Source organism: Pezoporus flaviventris, unplaced genomic scaffold, assembly GCF_033815535.1.
Source record: "Pezoporus flaviventris isolate CSIRO_AGI_PZ_B2104156 unplaced genomic scaffold, CSIRO_AGI_Pfla_v1 ptg000030l, whole genome shotgun sequence".
Classification (NCBI taxonomy): Eukaryota; Metazoa; Chordata; class Aves; order Psittaciformes; family Psittacidae; genus Pezoporus; species Pezoporus flaviventris.
In genome coordinates this window covers 6,946,903-6,965,754 of record NW_026892578.1, presented here as the reverse complement: position 1 = coordinate 6,965,754, position 18,852 = coordinate 6,946,903, and the positions used below count along the sequence as shown (strand labels likewise).

The window sequence follows — 18,852 nt, the reverse complement described above, 5'->3', positions numbered from 1 at the left end:
TTCTCACCCAAATTAAAAGCTATTTGTCTTGTGAGGAATGCTAAACGTCTCATTAACTCAACCACAGCTATGTAAGCACCCTCTTCATCCCCATGAGCCTCTCTTTTGAAATGTAATGGTTTGCACGCGATGGTCTTATGGAAAAAAAAATCTGTCTTGCTGCTATCAGAGCTGAGAAAATCTGACTTTTGTACTAAAAGCAATAACTAATGGAACTAGTAATAGAGCTAATAGATCTGAATGCCTTTCCATCATTGTTACATTGTTGTACAAGAGCAGGAATATAAAATTTCTGTTACTAATTCAAGAGCCTTCACTCTTGTGTGGCTGTAACCTGAAGACCTTTCAAATTCTTTTGGTGGTAGGGGTGAGAAACTTCAAACTGAGATGCTTCAAACTTGTTTGTTAGGCTGCTTATTCTGTAATTAGACATCTATGTAAATTATTGTATTTTCACGAATGATTAGTGTATAAGGTCAGTAACAGATGTGTTTTCTTGTCACAAAACAGACCCACATACAGACACACACTTGTCTAGCACAGTGTGTGTCTGTAAATGACTCTCCATGGGTCCAGCTATCCAGATTTAGGGACACAGTTCTGACAATCTGAATTTGAGTGTTGATAGACAAGACAAAATTATAAATATAAACTTTCCTGCTTAGGTTTCCTTTGAGGTCTGTGCTTAGTTTTCTAAATAATTTGTCAAGTTTAATCAACTGATCATTCCTGGCTCCTTTTTGTTTCAGACTGTAGTGTAAGAGAACATCTAACATCACACAGTAATGCAGGTGAAAGGATGTCAGAGTCTAGATCTATGGCCAGCCAATCCTTTCTTTCACAATCTCTCTCAGTCATACTGTTTCCCATAGGTGTTATGCATGGGATTCATTCAGCCACATTTTACCCTCCTTCAGTAACTGCAATAGGCTGTCTAAAAATTATGCAGCTAGGCTATGTGACTTAGCTAATTAGAGCCCTAATTGTACTATTGTACTACATAGAATCGTATAGAATCACAGAATGGTTTGGGTTGGGAGGGACTGAAAGATCACAGGCAGAGACATTTTCCACTAGACCAGGTTGCTCAAAACCTAATCCAGCCTGGCCTCAAACGCTTCCAGGGGTGGGGCAGCCACAACTTCTCTGGGCAACCTGTGTCAATGCCTCACTGCTCTCACAGTAAGGAGCTTCTTCTAATATCTAGCCTAAATCTATCCTCTTTCAGTTTAAAGACATTTTCTCTTGTCGGATCGCTTGTATTAGAGCTCAATTTTGCTATTTCTAGGTATCCAATCAGGTAGGTACCTGATAATCCATCTTCAAGAGAATATAGGTAGCCATTTTTCTTTTTGTTGACTGTAGAGGGAGCCGTGGTGATTTTCCTGATGCTTACCTTGAAGTTTTCAAATTTTTAGATAAGATGAGATGAGTACTACCCTTGGCATATAGAGCAAGCCGACAGAATTTGTTACCATAGGGAGACAGCATAACTGTAGTGGAATGGGTATTTAGTAGAACAGTAGGAGTCAAGGATGGGGGAAATGTTAACTTTGATGTAGCAAATGATGCGGATGGCAGAAAACCTTTTTCCAGATGAACTTTGCCTTGCCTACAGACCTTCTGGGACACAGCTAATCAGAGTATTGAAATAGCGTATTGAAAACCTCATTGTTTTGTCTGTCTGTTGTTTTTTCCCTCCCGTTCACCCTGGACGACCCAGGAGGAGCACGGCGAGGGGAGGCGACACGATGCGGGAGCGGGCGGCAGCGGCGAAGGCGCTGTCCCTGGTGCTGATGCTGGGGCTGGGGCTGCCGCCGGGCGTCCACACCTGCCCCCAGCCCTGCGCCTGCTACGTTCCCACTGAGGTCCATTGCACCTTCCGCTCCTTGGCCGCCGTGCCGGCGAGGATCTCCAGACACGTGGAAAGAATCAATTTTGGGTTTGTATGGCAGTTTGTAGCAAACAGTTTCAACATTCCTGCTGCAGAATCCTGGAACGCTTCACATACATGCTGTGGATTGGGATCTCTGTGTGTACTTTCTGAGTAGAACTGCAGAGATGAGAGGTTACTTGCAGGCACTCTGTTTCAAACGCTACAATTACTGGGGTGGAGAAAGTTTTAGTGTAGCCCTTATCTTTCCAAGAAAAGTTAGTATTATTTTTAAATAAGTATTTATATCATGGTGTCAGTCCTTCTTGGCAAATAGGATATGTCGTCTTTTATAGTGTATAAAAAAATGTGGTGAATTAAACCCGCTATGGGATTTCTACTAAATGTTGAATTTTATACCTGATATAAAAAGAATATATATATATTAGGAGTAAAATTCTGTAACATAGCCAGGTATCATTTTGGAGTACAATGAGATATAGCGTATCTTAAAAAAGCAATACAGCAGAAACAAAATAACTCCATTGTCTTTGGAGTTGTGTGTTTTGGGGTCTGTTTGATTGGTTTATTTGGTTTTGCAGTTGATTTTGTTTGTTTAGATTTTTTGTTGTTTGTTTGTTTGGGATGGTTTTGGTTTTGTTTTGTTGGGTTCTTTTCCCCCCCAAGGAATTTGAGCACAGTGTAAGAAGACATCAATGTTTTGGAAAGAGATTGCTCAGGCTCCAACTCTTTTTCCTCTGCCAGGGTGTTGCCAACTCATATCTCTCTGTCAGATTGTGAGACAAAGAGGCAGGGACAGTTGGTAGGCTGCCTATCACAAAAGTGCTGCGTAGGGTCATTATGTGACATGACATGATGCAAGAATCACAGTCCTCTTATGCTTGATATCAGAGCTGTCTCACTGCCTGGTATAAACTCACCCCGACCACCTCAAGGCTTGTAAGCTGCAACTGATCATGCAATGACTGACAGTAGGGACCTTGATTTTTTTATTTGCTTCTCTGTAGTGAAAATCTCTGCCCACCAGCACTTTATCCACCTAAAGGCTAATTTTACTCTCAAAATGCCCTTGTACTCCATAACTGTATATTACAGCAGTCTGTACTTTCATGCCAATTTTGGGTCAGAAATGTCGCCCTCTTCATTGACATTCAAAACTACACATATTCACAGCCTACTCCACCCTGTACATAAAAATTCTATGGCAAATTCTATCCCTAAATTGCTTTTGAAAATGGGATGTAGGCTTCCAAGTTATTTAGGTGTTTTTGCTGGTTTTTCATAGAAGTACAGTATTTGATACTGCTAGTGTAAAAGCCTTTTCCTACCTTTGCATTTCATCACTACAAATGGCATTTTCTAAGCTGTGTCCTTTCCCAGGAATGGAAACAGTCTTAACTGTCTGTTGTTGCATTTCTTTTATTTTGGAAAAGAGCTTTCACCATAGCTCTGTTTTAAGGTGCTATATATTTTGGAGGTAAAGATTATTTTCCTTACTAGAAATAATTTAGGGTTATTTTTTTCTTTAGATCATATTTTTTAGAAGTTCATGTTGAAATAAGGAATTTTAATAGGGTGACTGCTCTAAGCTTAATAGATCTATAGGAGGTATCGGTCAGCAGGTGGTGAAGTAAAAATATCAAAACAAATCCAGAATCTTCATATAGATAACAAAGTGAGGATCTGAAAGTATTTCCTTCATATCCAAACTATTTTATTTTCTTGCTCTCTTTTCCCTTCCTTTTTTGAAAGTGTTAAAAGTAGGAAAAATACTTAAAATTCTATGCTTCGTTTAGTGATTTTGTGCCAAGATTAGCTCATACTTTTAAGGTTATGTGTACATACAGAAAACCCAAATGCAGAGCTATATCATCAAACTTCAGGCTTCCATATTGTCCAATAAAACCTGATTTATTTGTCCAAAGTAAAGTTGAATTATTTTCAAAAAGTAGATTTTCTGTATTCCTTCTCCAAAAGGAGTTTCTAGGCTTGCATTGTATAATTGGAAGGTCAATTGTTAGATCTTATGTAATTAGTTCATGTAGCCAGTTACATGTTGTAACAGTAAGTGAAGCAGGATGTGAGTTCCTGCTTCTTGTGCTGTTTGGAAGATATCCATTTTTAATGTCCTTTCTCCAAATCTTTCTTCATTTATTGTTAGATGCTATTTTGGCAACCCTGCAGCCTGTCAAGTTTGCCAGGCTCCATAGCATCATTGGTTGGCTACATGCCACTGTTTTATTACCATTCCATAAACTGACTTGCATGGAAAAACATACTGACAACTATTAGAACTTAAATGCCTATTTATTACTTTTACTCATAAATTACAGCTAAAGCGCCACAAATTTAGTTAAAAGGAATCTTAATGTAAACATGAACTAAGTATACTTGGCCTTGTAAAAATGTTTCAATAATTTCTGGCCCTTTGACAGTGCACTGAGATCCCTCCAATTTTTCATGAAAGTTAGGTTATACTAATTTTACATTTGCAGTCTGTGGCAGCCAGTGCATAAAATATAACTGCACATGTGATTTTTTTTCCAGGTTTAACAGTATACAATCTATATATGAAAACTCCTTTACTGGACTTGCAAAACTGGAATTGCTCATGATACATGGAAATGACATTCAGGATATACCTAATGGTGCTTTGAAAGATCTCGTGTCTCTACAGGTAATGCTAGGATCTTTCTGAATTTCATTAATTCTAACTTACATGAATAATAGAAGACAAAAATAAGCATTTTTTTGTCATGCATTTCTTAGGATTAAGATACCGTTTCCCCCTCAAATACATTTGAGATCTCTTAACTATGCCTGTGTCATACTTGCTAATGCCAACTAATACTCAGTTGTATTCTCCCTTGACCAGCATGTCATTTTTTAGTGGTGCAAAGTATATTTGAATGTAGGAGGAAAGCTTTTGCTTGCTTACTATTCTGTTTGGATTTAGATCAAAATCAAAAATTAATCTCTTTTATTCTTTTTTTATGATAATTAATTTTTAGGTTTTCAAAATTAGTTACAATAAATTGCAAGTCATAACTGATCAAACTCTCCAAGGACTTTCAAGCTTAATGAGACTGCACATGGACCACAACAGAATTGAGTTTATTCATCCAAATGCTTTTAATGGATTAACTTCTCTGAGACTGGTCCACTTAGAAGGAAATTCGCTTCAGCAGCTTCACCCTGACACGTTTTCAACATTTATGGTCCTTGATTATTTCAAACTGTCAACAGTAAGACATCTCTACCTATCTGAAAATGGTCTTAGGACCTTGCCTGCAGGGATGTTTCAAGGCATGACACTGCTGGAAAATCTTTACCTTCATGGGAATCCATGGGCCTGTGACTGCAGTTTAAAGTGGCTTCTTGAATGGAATGAAGTTTCTGGAGGTAAGAACAAAAAAATACCAACTCTTCTTCAGCTCATAATACTAGATATTCTTCTCCTGTTCTGCATGTGGATAGTTTGGTATTTCCTGAGTTTTGTTACTTAGGTGATGCCTATGTGCACTATCATGTTCTGTTACCATTCAATAAATGAATGTATTTAAAAAAAGTACAAAGAAGAAGCAGTCTTATGTATCACTAGCTAAAAATCTGTATTCAACAATTATTAGGTATTACATTCAAATGGAAAAAGTGATATTGAAGTTTACAATTGAAAGGAGGAGTTAGGTTATAACCTGTTAGTGTGTTCTTTTGCACAGCAGTACACCTTTGACTAAGGGCTGGCAATTGTCCTCAGTGAACAAAGCTAGTAACTATATGTGCTGTCATGGGAAGTGGGAACATTGAATTTGAACTTGTTTGGCTAAGGAAGGAATAGAAGTAAGGTTTCCAAATTAGTGGATAAGTCCTTTAACTTTTGGTGTTATTAGTATTAAGGCTGTTATATGTGTGTGATCACATCCTTTGTGATCACAACGTCCTTTTATGATGGAACAAATATTTTTTAACTATTTTCAGAGAACACCTATAATCCTGCATTATTTTCCTAGAATAACTGGTCTATCTTTTTTCAGGCTTAAATGTGAGATAAGTATCACACTGCTTAATCTGGAATACTTCTGGTCATGGGCAGAAGAAAAACAAACACAAAAACAAAACTGCAAAACCAGAGCACTTTTATAATGCCTTTATGTCAGGAATACACTAAATTAGTAGTTTTTTGAATGTCAGGTTTTTTTTTGGACATCTCAGCTCACCAGTGTCAATCTCGGGTGGCTAAGTGCTTACCATAGTAGGCCATAGAGACTGGTGTTACACCAGGGCTGCCGCTAAAATATTTAGAGGGTACTGTCATTTAGTTGCAATTGAAGATGCTCAAATGAGTACTGGAGTCACAAAGCTTATATAATGATTTGGAGCATGTATGGTGGATAATGATGGGTCTTGTAATTTTATAATATGTGATTCACCACAGTTTTGCACTTAGCCATAGGACAACTCTTTTAAGAATGTGTGGTATTTGAATGTGTAATGTAAGTGTTCCTGCCTGAGCCGATACTTGAGGCATCTAACTTTGATATATTTTAATGTTCTTATATACTCTTCTTGATTCAAATGAATATTTGTATTAAGTGTACTGAAGTTGCACTGTAAATTATAACAATGGAATATTAGATTAACTTTCTTTCCTTGTGCAGTGTTGGCTTGTTAGCATTTTTATTCAATTAGATTCCCTCTTTACACTGCAACAGCAGAAATAATTGGAAAGAAAAATAATTTATCCATGCAGTTTTCATGCATGACAGATTTTATATCTACATAACATTAACTTCTGTGCTAATTCTTTCCAGATAGAGTTATTAAAGTTCTTCAGACCAGTGTGGCCACTGACTGTCAAGTTGATTGTGGGCCACTTCCATCATGTTTCCTTATCTCTGAAACATCATATTTGGATCATCAAGTGATAGACTGGTTTAGTTAAATATTCTATTTGTAAGATCTTCTCAAGAAACTCTATTTGTCAGATTGACAAGGCATAGACAAGAGTCTTTCTGGCATTGATAGAAGAGAGGAGTCAAGGCTATAATTTCTAAGTTTAGCATTCCTCCTCTGGTTTATTATTTATTTTGTCATTGCAGAGTTTACAGTTATTTCAGAGGTCAGCGAAGAAGTGGTACTTTCATGTTTTTTTTTTGCTTATGATGTATAGCTTGTAAGTGCAGGAACTAGTCAGGAGATTCTGGTAGCTACAGTAGAATGTTTTGTGTATTGGCAGTTATGTTGTTAATGAATAGAGAAAAACAAAAAGCTTCCTGTATTATTTAATGAGAAAGTCCAGCATTTCTCAGGTTGCATTTTTAAAAGCTCTCCTCTTCACCTTACATCCAGAATTTAGGTGGGTAGGCTGTTCCTGTACAGATGCAGACCTTTTGACATAGTGTAGATTTTTACTGAATTCTAAAATGTTGCTCTGAATGCTTCAATTTCTAGGCATTTATTCAGAGGCAGTGAATCTAGTTTTCAGAAGGACTGAGTATTCAGTCCTCTCTTTAAATTCAGAAGAAACTGTGGTCAGTTTGAGAATCGGGCACCCATTCAACTGTAAACCAAAGAGATACCATTTTAAAAGCCTTGCCTTATGTTTCATGTGCCATAATGTGTTCCTCATGCAGGCCCGTTTCTTAGTTTTGGGAGCTCTCTAACTCTAGGACAGAGTTCTTCAGCTTGCCTATCTTTTGTACCCCACCTTTGTTTTTTCTTTCCTTTTTTTTTTCTTGCAGGTGTTTTGAAATGCAAAAAAGACAAAGCCTATGAAGGCGGACAGCTCTGTCCTAAGTGCAACAGCCCAAAGCAGCTGCAGAAAGAAGATATTCAAAACTTAAATGATATTTCCTGTAAGAAACCTACCATTCAGTCCTCACTGAGGCAGAAGAGCAACACTCAGGGTGAGGAAGATGGTGACAATTATGAAATCCCTCTGGAAGAGCTGCAGTCCTCTCCATGGAACATTACTCTGAATATGACTGATGAGCATGGCAATGTAGTCCACCTGAACTGTGAAATCAAAAAGCCAACAGGCTCTACCAAAATTCAGTGGAATCAAATCCAGACTCAGGAGATTGATATAAATGCAACAATTTCACTGGATTTTGAATGTCCAATGAATCGAGAAAACTATGAAAAGCTGTGGAAGCTTATAGCTTATTACAGTGAAGTACCTGTCAAATTAGAGAGGGAACTTATGCTCAGCAAAGAGCCCAAAATAATCTACCAGTACAGGCAAGGCTCAGATTATGATGCTGTTTACTACACAGGTGTAAAAGCTCAAATACTGTCTAAGCCTTCCTGGGTGATGCAACCCCTTATAAATATCCAGTTAAACAGGCAACAGAGTACAGGGAAGAAAGTGGTACTATCTTTTTTTACTGTGTTTTCTCAGACAATTCATACCAAAGATACCAGGCAGCAAAGAAGATGGGTAATGATAGAGCAAAACCAGAGCACAAGGACAGCACAGAGTGTGATGGAAGGGTCAGAGTGTCAGCTGAGCTGCAGTGTGAAAGCCTCTGAAAGCCCCTCCATTCAATGGCTTTTTCCAGATGGGACTAAGCTGCAGGCACCATTTAATCAGAAAGACAGTAGGTTTTCCATTCTCAGTAGCGGCCAGCTAATAATCAAAGGAGTGAGTTACACTGATGATGGTTTGTACCACTGCATTGCCCAAGTGACAGATGATATGGACATAATGACTTACAGACTTGTAGTGCAGCCTCCAGCTACTCAGGTAGCTGATTCAGATGTAGTGAGAGTTGAAAAAAATGTAGGAGATCCTATAGTTTTGCCATGCAATGCAGTTGCTATCCCAGAGCCACAGTTAAGCTGGATTCTTCCAAACAGCCAGGTATTTAATGTTTTAGCAAACTCTTCAAAAGGATATATGTTGAACAATGGTACTTTGCTTATTCCAAAAAGCCATGTCAGTGATAGTGGCTATTACAGATGTGTGGCTGTCAATCAGCAGGGGTCAGATCAGTTGGTTGTAAGGGTCACAATAAATAAAATGGTGTCTGACAGGTCGTTTAAGAGGATAAAACTAAAAAAGCGCCCAGGCTCAAAAAGTTTGTCAAAATCAAGAGGGCGAGTCATAGGTGATGGAGAAGGATCAGGGGCAGGAGGGGTAGATGAGTTCCCACGCAAGAAGAACCACCTAAAAGACTGGGAAATACCATTCAAACAGAAAAGTGACCAAGTGTCAGATACTCAAATTAAAAAGGGGAAGAAAGGCAGAAGGAAAATGAAAATCTGGAAAAGTCCTGATAGAACCCAAGACAGCAATGTTGCAGAAGGCCGGAGAGTATTTGAATCTCGAAGGAGAATTAATGTGGCAAGCAAGCAGATTAATCCAGAGCACTGGGCTGACATTTTGGCAAAGGTTCGTGGAAAGAATATTCCTAGAACAGCAACAGCCGTGACCATTTCTTTAACAACTGCACTGCCATCAGTCATGCAGAAAACTACTGTAGTCCCTTATCCAGTAGCCAGTCCTCCATCTTCAGAGACAGCAATTAATGTGGTGGATTCCTCTGCTGATGCCTCACCTGTGGGTGAAGATGAACCATCTTCAGTCACTATTTCCCACAACACTGAGGCATTTCCAGTCCAGTCCATATTAATGAGTTCAGAAACTGAACCCTTTTCTGACCACAGGGCTTTACAAACGCCTACAAGTATATATTCTGTAGAAATCACTGAATCAGATCCACATTTGACTCCTGTCTCTGCAGCTGTGCAACCCCAAGGCCAGCAGCGTCTTAACTTTAGGGCTGATGATTCGCTGGTAGTCAAAGAAAATATCTATGCTCTCACTGAAGAACCTCCAACCAGACAAATTGAAGCAAACATTCCCAATATTCAGAGCAGTTCATTCACTGAGGAAAATGTAGACAGAACTATATCTTCTACATCAGAGGAAAATTCTGCTTTTGCTGAGCTACCGCTTGATGCTACTGTCCTAGCTGAATCTCAGACTGTGGATCTTCACAGTGTCTTGGACACAAGCGTGAAGTTAAATGAAGCGGAGCCAATGCATGTTGACACCGTAATTTTAACACCTCAGCTGGATGAGGTCATCCCAACAGATTCTGTAGGCACTGCTACTACCATTTCTTCATCCATTTCTCCATTTACAGCAAAGAGCAATGACTTGATACACCAGCACAAACAAGTATCCGCAGATCAGACAAAAATGGCAGACTTAAATACAAGTTTTCCAGCTTTCACACCCATCAAGGTTCAGAGCAAAGAAGAACCTGAGACCAGCAGGAATACAGTGACTCAAAAAAGCATGTCCAGCAGTTACAGAGAGAATTTTCAGGGAGGTGAACACACAAACCTGGCAACTCCAAAACTAGATCCCACATTAATTTTGCATAGTACTGATGCTTCTCATAAAACAGCAGAGGAGATAAAACCTACTTCTTTTACCAGTGAATTGACCACTGTGGCCACAACAACTCCCTATAGAAGGACTATGCCTTCAGTTATTACTCAGCATGCTAGAAAAAGGACTTATGGGAGAAAGAGGCTGAGGCTGAACAGAATCCGGCAAAGACCAAAGCCTTTCCCCCATGTTGTTTTAACCACAGAGGCAATGCCCGTTGTTCCAAGGACACCTGAAGTTGAAACTGTGACCAGAACTTCTGCAAATCTTGAAAGTAGTGATCTTAAAAACAATATCAAAATACACACTAAGGAAAAGGAGCATATGGAATTCATTCCTTCATTAGTTACTGATCCAGTTGTCTTAGAGAAAATCACCAGAATCAGAGAGGTGGTCACAACTTCCTTCTTCAGGCCTACTGCTTCTCCATCTGAAGAAAAACGTGTGACACTCTCTTCTGTTCCTGAAACCTTGGCACTTCCAGTGACTGCACCTGTCACGATTTTATCATCATATGTTGTACATGACACAGTTCCTACGAGAGAGTCAAGTGCACCTCTGAAACCAGAACAAAGTGAAGTGCCAACATACCACTCATTAGACAATATATCAGAGGAGAAGGGCGTTAAAGCAGATTCTAAAACTATGGATAGAAATTCAGAACAGCCAAGCACAACAACTTTTCCTAAGGATATGAACAGCTTGATACTATCTACAAAACAAGCATCTCAAGAAATCCTATTAGACTCAAAAGTTGCAGTTAATGAAACAACCTCAGGAACATTCCAGCTGATATACCCCACTATGACTGACTTAAGTATTCCTTTTGGCACAGATGAAGTTTTTCAGGACCTCTCAGTTTCAAAGGAGCCATGGAAGCCCACAGTATCTTTAGAATCACCAGCAATAACTGAGTCACCTCAGCAACTAGAGGTTATTACTTTGCCCTCCTCCTTCAGCATGACAGAAACTCAGACTTTTCCACTTAAAGAAACAAAGAAATCTGATGCTTCCCGGACTGGGACAAAGCCATTTTCTTTGGATAAAAAGGAAGTGATGTCACATTTATTTCATCATGATCCCATTTTGCAGACAACTGAAAAGCCTCAGACTACATCCACTGCCTTTATTCCATTTATAAAACTTACCATTATTCCCTCTTCCATTTCAAGCACTTCAAGACATTCTCTTCATTCCACAACTGAGGAAAGTAATAACTTCAATCAAGAAGCAAAACAAGTTGAAGCAGATAGTGATAAAATGGTGGTGAGCTCAGGATGGAATGTACACCCTACTCCTTCCTCTAGCCAAAACAGGATTAGCGTACAGTTAAAAGAGGAGCAATTCAAAGAGTTGTATAGTAGCAAGTCAAACAACAGCTTACTGCTAAATCCAGACCTTCCCCATCCACCTGCTGGAATGATACCAAGCCTAAATCAAAGACTGCCTGTTGTGCCTCCAAAGCATGTTCCAATAAGAGGTACAGTGAAACCTCCATATGTTGTAACACAAGGTTCATTTCGCTATTTTATAACACATCAGCCTCTTCACTACACAAATAAACCAGAGATAACGGCATATGCAGCACATACCATCCAGGATAAAAAATCTTTGGCCTCTCAGAGGGAAACAACTACCCCAACAGAAGCCTCTCCATTTCACAAAACAAATCCATTCACAGCAAGCAAGTTTGGTAATCCAGGTCAGAACAGATACATTATTAATTCAAAATTTTTTGGGAGTAACTATGTTCCGGATAACAGAGGCACAGCAGGGAAACTACCAAGTCAAGGGATCCCTTATTATCCCAGTTCCAGAATGCCACTCCTTTCCAACAGAACAATCATATTCCCTCACTTAAGTATGCATCCTAAACCAGTAGTCCCTAGTCAACTAGTTCCAAAAGACACAAATGATAAGGTTGCCCAGGTCTCGCCTACTAGGATTACAGCGCAGAAATCTGCAGCTCTTCCACTGCCTCCAGTGCTGCATGCCACAACCACTACATCACCGCCACCAGCGATTTTGAAGATTACACCTCCAGGCTATCTTTCTCAGCACACAAAACCACAGACATATACAACAGTTCATCCTTTTAAAAATGTCCATCGTCATCAAAAAGTTCCATCTATGCCTTATGTGGGAGGCATAATGCCTCACAATTCATCTGGAATTCAGTCTTCCACTAACTTCAGGATACACGGAGAAAGACCTAAGATTAGCACAAAAGGGTCTCAGAGCATATCCATCCTTGCTGAAACAGATGTTTTTATCCCTTGTGATGCACTAGGGGAACCCAAGCCTTTTATTACTTGGACAAAAGTCTCTACAGGTAAGACAGAGAAGATTGTGTTCTTCCACGTTTTTTAAAAGGTACAAGTACTTGGCTTGTTGCATAGACATGCGGCATGACTGCAGGAATAGTCCAAAACACTGAAGAATAATTTCTGTCTTTTAATCATTATAGATAAAAATTTGCAAGTAATCATTACAGCTAAAAATAACCTTGCAGTATTTCTTGTAGTTAAAGAAAACCTCTAGCATTTTATAAGCTTATTTTTTGAAGAGGGGATATCAGCCAGCTCTGTTCATAGTTAGAATTTATGATGACACTAGTGAGTGTGAGCTTGTTAACATTACTGCCTTAGATATTGATGTGTGTGTCATCTCCATAAGCAAAAGGAAAACATAAATTATGTAAACATTTAAGAGGAATCCTAAAGCATAAAGCCCTTAAAAAGTCCCACACTGTGCATGCTTGGAAGCTAGTATGGTTCTGCAATGGAAACAAAGACTAATTTGAGCTATGGAGTGTGACAGAATATGCCATGTGATCCAACTGGAGTTGTAATTGGTGTTAAGCAAATCTAAAATATAAGACTTTTTCAATGCAACAATGTCTGTCTTAAAACCATTGACTTTCCATTTCTTTCTTTCCTCTCACCTTCCTAGGAGCTCTAATTACAACCAACACCAGGTTACAAAGGTTTGAAGTCTGGAAAAATGGTACCCTTGTTATCCGAAATGTTCAGCTTCAGGATCATGGACAGTATTTGTGCACAGCTCAGAACCTGCATGGCATAGATAAAATGATCATTGTGCTCACAGTTGTAGCTCACCAACCCAAAATTTTACTTTCCCGCTATCGAGATGTCACGGTCTATTTTGGAGAGACCATAGCAATGGAATGTCAGGCTAGTGGGACTCCAAGCCCACATATTTCGTGGATTTTCCCAGATAGGAAGATTTTGCAGACAGTCGCCACAACAGAAAGCAGGATAATGCTTCATGAAAATCGAACTTTGTCTATCAAGCAAGCAACTTTTTCAGACCGAGGAGTTTACAAATGCATAGCAAGCAATGCTGCAGGAGCTGACAGCATTGCAGTGAGGCTACACATTGCAGCTTTACCCCCCATCATCCAGCAGGATAAGCAAGAGAACATTTCCTTGCCTCTTGGTAGCAGTATTAACATCCATTGCACTGCCAAAGCAGCACCTTCTCCCAGCATTCGCTGGGTGGTCTTTGATGGCACACAGATCCGACCTTCTCAGTTTGTCAATGGGAATTTATTTGTTTTTCCCAATGGAACTCTTTATATTCGTAATGTCTCCCCCAAGGACAGTGGGACCTACGAGTGCATTGCTGCTAACATGGTGGGAGCTGCCAGGAGAATAATACAACTCCATGTGAAGAAGCATGCATCTAACGCTAAGATCACTGGGACCTCTCCTCAGAGAACAGATGTAACCTATGGCAGCATCCTGCGTTTGGACTGTAGTGCTTCTGGTGACCCCTGGCCTCGGATATTATGGAGGTTGCCTTCCAAAAGGATGATTGATTCCCTACACAGGTAAATTACTATTTGAGGTGTTGCAGCTAAATTACATTTTAGTTTAACTTAGAGAAAAGACCATTCATATCTGTACAAGTTTCATTTGTGACTTTTGAATGAGGCCTCCCATCCTTAAGGAAGAATTTGAAATTACATCAAAAGATAGCTAAGTCATAACTTAGCATAATTTTGTTGAAAATAATAGTAGTCTTGAAAAGTCAGCTTCAGATGTTAAATATAGCTGCCACTATTTGTCTTTTACAGCCACTTGTAAATGTAGCAAAAAATCCAGTGGCAAAAGTTAAGATGCATAGCTTGTGTACTGCTTGTTCCCATGTGCTTAGACTTCATAGAGTTGCATAGGTGTCTGCTTTTCTCAAGGAGAAATGCGATCACTGATTTTTATTTATCTATTGTACAAATCATTATACACAGTACACATAGGAGAAGGAAATCATATTATATTTATTTAAGTAAGCATGATCATTTTAACATTGTTTTATAAACAAACATTTCCTTGCAGTAAGGTCTGTGCAAACCCAGCTGCATATAAATGCCTAAAACGGTATCTTCTCCAATGTCTGTAATGTCAACTAAAATATCACTTCTCCAAACCTACAGTAACTCTCCTAAGACTTTGCTGAAAACACAATTTCTGCTCTACAAATTACTCATTGCTCACTCTTTGAGCACTATATACAGATGAGAAATGTACTGAAATTAAAATGCATAATTGGCAACAACTTAATTGCTGAATGTAATCATAATTTCTTTCATATTGACAAAAAAATTATTTAGGTAGCCTGTAGATAGCACCAAATCCAGAATTTATTTTATGCCTCATAGTGATAGCAGGAAAATACTGGGGGGGGGGGGGGGGTGGGGGGGTGGGGGGGGGGGGTGTTTGTTTTGTTGTTTTTTTTCCCCTCATGATCTTTATTTGGGCAGTTTTTCAAATTTGAATGTTACAGAGCACTGTACATGCAGTCAGAATAATTAAAAATACCAGCATTTGGTATTTCATGGTTGTTTAATGATCAAAAACACTGTTAAGGCCATTACATCGAAGCAAATTGCTTGGTTACAAGTGAGTAGTATTATTTTTATTTTCCATTTGCTTTTTGGTGGTGGAATATCTTGGATATTTCAGATCATCTAACTATCTAATAATAGCAATGCCCTTCTCCTTTTTTCAGTATTGTTGAATTGTTGCATTTTTTTTCCCCAGATTTTGTTCAATAATTAATGCCTAAAATGTGATTTTGCAGCTCATGTTCTGCTTTTTTGTTTCCTTACAGTACCTTGGAGACTAGAATCAAAGTATTCAGCAATGGGACTTTGGTTGTCCATTCAGTTACAGATAAAGATGCGGGAGACTATTTGTGTGTGGCCCGCAATAAAATAGGAGATGACTATGTGGTCCTCAAAGTGAACGTGATGATGAAACCAGCAAAAATAGAACACAAGAATGAGAATAACCACAAGGTCAAGTACGGAGGTGACCTGAAAGTTGACTGTGTAGCCACAGGTCTGCCAAATCCAGAGATCTCCTGGGGTCTCCCAGATGGCAGCATGATCAATACCTTCATGCAGTCAGATGACAGTGGCAGCCGGACAAAGCGATATGTGGTGTTCAATAATGGAACCCTGTATTTCAATGACGTTGGACTGAGAGAGGAAGGTGACTACACCTGCTATGCTGAGAACCAGATTGGGAAGGATGAGATGAAAGTGCGAGTCAAGGTAGTGGCTGAGCCTGCAACCATCAGGAACAAAACATATGTTGTTATTAATGTACCCTATGGTGATGTTGTCACAGTAGCATGTGAAGCCAAAGGAGAGCCCACTCCCAAAGTGACCTGGCTCTCCCCAACCAACCGCCCCATTCCTGCCTTATCTGAAAAATACCAGATATATAGGGATGGCACCCTCCTCATCCAAAAAGCTCAAAGATCTGACAGTGGTAACTATACTTGCGTGGTGCGGAACAACGCTGGAGAAGATCGGAAAATCATCTGGATCCAGGTTAATGTTCAGCCTCCCAGAATCAATGGTCATGTCAGTGCAATAACATCTGTGAGGGAGACAGCCATCAGGGACAGCCGGAAACTTATTGACTGCAAAGCTGAAGGTGTACCTGCTCCACGGGTCTTATGGGCTTTTCCAGAAGGAGTAATCCTGCCAGCTCCCTACTACGGGAACAGGATCACTGTGCATCGCAATGGTACACTGGACATCAGAGGGGTGAGGCAGACAGATGCAGTGCAGCTCATATGCATTGGAAGGAATGAAGGAGGGGAAGCAAGACTGATTGTGCAGCTCCTCATCACTGACCATTTGGAGAAACCCTCCTTCAGAGACCCTGTGAATGAAAGGATCACTGCAATTGCTGGACACAGCATCAATCTGAACTGTTCAGTTCAGGGGAACCCCAAGCCCAGCTCAAGCTGGATCCTTCCCAATGGCACGGAAGTGCTGAGTGGCAGCCGTCTGCACAGATTTTACCATAAGAGGGATGGGATCTTACACATCAGCAGCCTCTCCACTGGGGATGCTGGAACTTACCGCTGTACAGCCAGAAACCCAGGGGGTTATGTGGAACGAGTAGTCTTCCTGAAGGTGGGACTCAGGCCAGAAATCATCAATCAGTACAACAACCTCGTGAGCATCATCAATGGAGAAACCCTGCAGCTCCATTGTGTCACCCAGCCAAATCAGCGGGCACAGATCTCCTGGACTCTGCCCAATGGGATGGTTCTGGATGCCCCCCAAGCTGTGGGTCGCTTTTCCCTGCTTGAGAATGGCTCACTGACAGTGCGAGAGGCTTCTGTATTTGACAGGGGCACTTACCTGTGCAAGGTGTCCACAGAGTATGGCACTTCTGTTATGAATGTGCCTGTCATTGTGATAGCCTATCCTCCCCGGATCACCAGTGAGCCAGCACCTGTCATTTATGCCAGGCCTGGAAATTCAGTAAAACTGAATTGCATGGCCATTGGGATTCCTAAAGCAGAAATAACATGGGAGCTTCCAGACAAATCACATCTGACTACAGGAGCTCAATCCCGTCTGTATGGAAACAAATTCCTCCACCCTCAGGGGTCATTAGTCATCCAGCAGTCTACGCAAAGGGATGCCGGCTTCTATAAATGCACTGCTAAAAATATATTAGGCAGTGATTCGAAAACAACCTACATACACATATTCTAACAGTAAAACAAATTCCTCTGGCTGGATACTAGTGTTCAAGTCACTGCCAAGCAAGTGCAACAAGGAAAGTACTGCTTGCAACAAAGCCAGGAAGGCTGAGGGCAGGAAAACCAGAAATTTTCGTGGAAAGTGCATTGCTTTTGTACTCAATGTGGTAGTAAGTCCCTGCAATAAAAGGAGGCAGTAGACATACTGAAACTGAGGTGACTAATACATCAGAAAAGGTCTTTAAATTGTTAAGACAGAGAAGTGTGGTTTTTTTCATGTTATCCGATAGGATCTGAGACCTACTCTATTCTTGTCAGTAGTCCAAAGCTATTTCTTTTTCTAACAAGCACCTTAAAAGTACCAAAGAAGTATTAACTGTTAATAAATGAGCTGCAGTGATAGCAGTGCTTTAGTAAAACATAATTTTCTTTATACTCTGCAGTGCTTTTATATAATCTAGCCTTATAGAATATGATTACTAACCTTTCTGTTCATTCTTCTATCAGCTCTTCAAAATCAAAGATTAAGCAAATAAGAGTGATCTACTTTAATAAAAATAAATGCAGACGTTAGTTACATATGAACAAACCTTGTCCAGCTACTAAGGATGCTACAATCAAATCATTCATTATATATTTTATATATATATTTTTAAATCAGACTATGAGACTAGAAAGAGTAACAATGAACTTGGTCTCATTTTATAAATTATTGGTCTTTACAAGACTCTGATGCATTACAGTGTTTTATAATATTAAGGTCAATATACTGTACATTTTATAATTAAAAATGTTTTCCAAAAAAGGTGTTCACTGTGGTTTTCATTTTGTTCTGAGAAAATAGGGAACTCCAAACAGTAAGAGTATGAAGTTCAGTCAAAAAACAGAAGTCACGCAGTGTTATACATACTCTTTTTTTCTATATGTGACTTCCTAATAAAAAACTTAACACTCATGTTATGCATATTTAAGGATATATTTACAATTTCAATACTTTTTCTTTAATAAAGGGTGGTTTATTTGATAATATACATAATTTTAAGAAGATTTATCAGTTATGCATAGAAATAACTGCTACAAGATGCTGACTATGCTGTGTTTAACAAACTACTCCAATTGGAATTTTGCAAATGTTAACTCAACCTTAAAACATATGGGTTCAGAAGATATTACCAATTCTTAAAGTTCTGATTGTTTGTAAAACTTATTCTCATGTTTTAGAATATAACTACAATAAAAGCTTTATTTTCTCTATTGATCAAAACATGGCAGAAAGTAATGTAAAGTGTTCTAATATATACATTTGTTAAAAACAGTTAACAAAGATTTTCTCAGCCCACAAATCTGCCCACTGTAGGAAAGTTGTAAGCTGTTGCAAAATTCATATTTATCATCATAATAAACAGAACTGAAATACTACAGGTAAAAAGTGTTCGATTCTAACAAGAATGTTGAATGGCAAGGACATTGCTGAAGATACAAGGGGCAAAATTTATGTTACAGGGTATTTCATAAAACTTATTTT

The 18,852-nt window shown here is 39.2% G+C and overlaps 1 protein-coding gene across 1 annotated transcript; it reads left to right on the top strand.

Annotated features, from left to right (window-relative positions):
• The first annotated feature begins 1,700 nt into the window (after positions 1-1,700).
• Positions 1,701-18,135, top strand: MXRA5 (matrix remodeling associated 5). Its single transcript, XM_061459841.1, has 6 exons — positions 1,701-1,942; positions 4,442-4,571; positions 4,906-5,296; positions 7,636-12,627; positions 13,248-14,148; positions 15,429-18,135. The coding sequence occupies exons 1-6, from the start codon at positions 1,752-1,754 to the stop codon at positions 17,338-17,340; spliced, it is 8,517 nt and encodes a 2,838-aa protein (XP_061315825.1). The 5' UTR covers positions 1,701-1,751; the 3' UTR covers positions 17,341-18,135.
• The last annotated feature ends 717 nt before the right edge of the window (positions 18,136-18,852 follow it).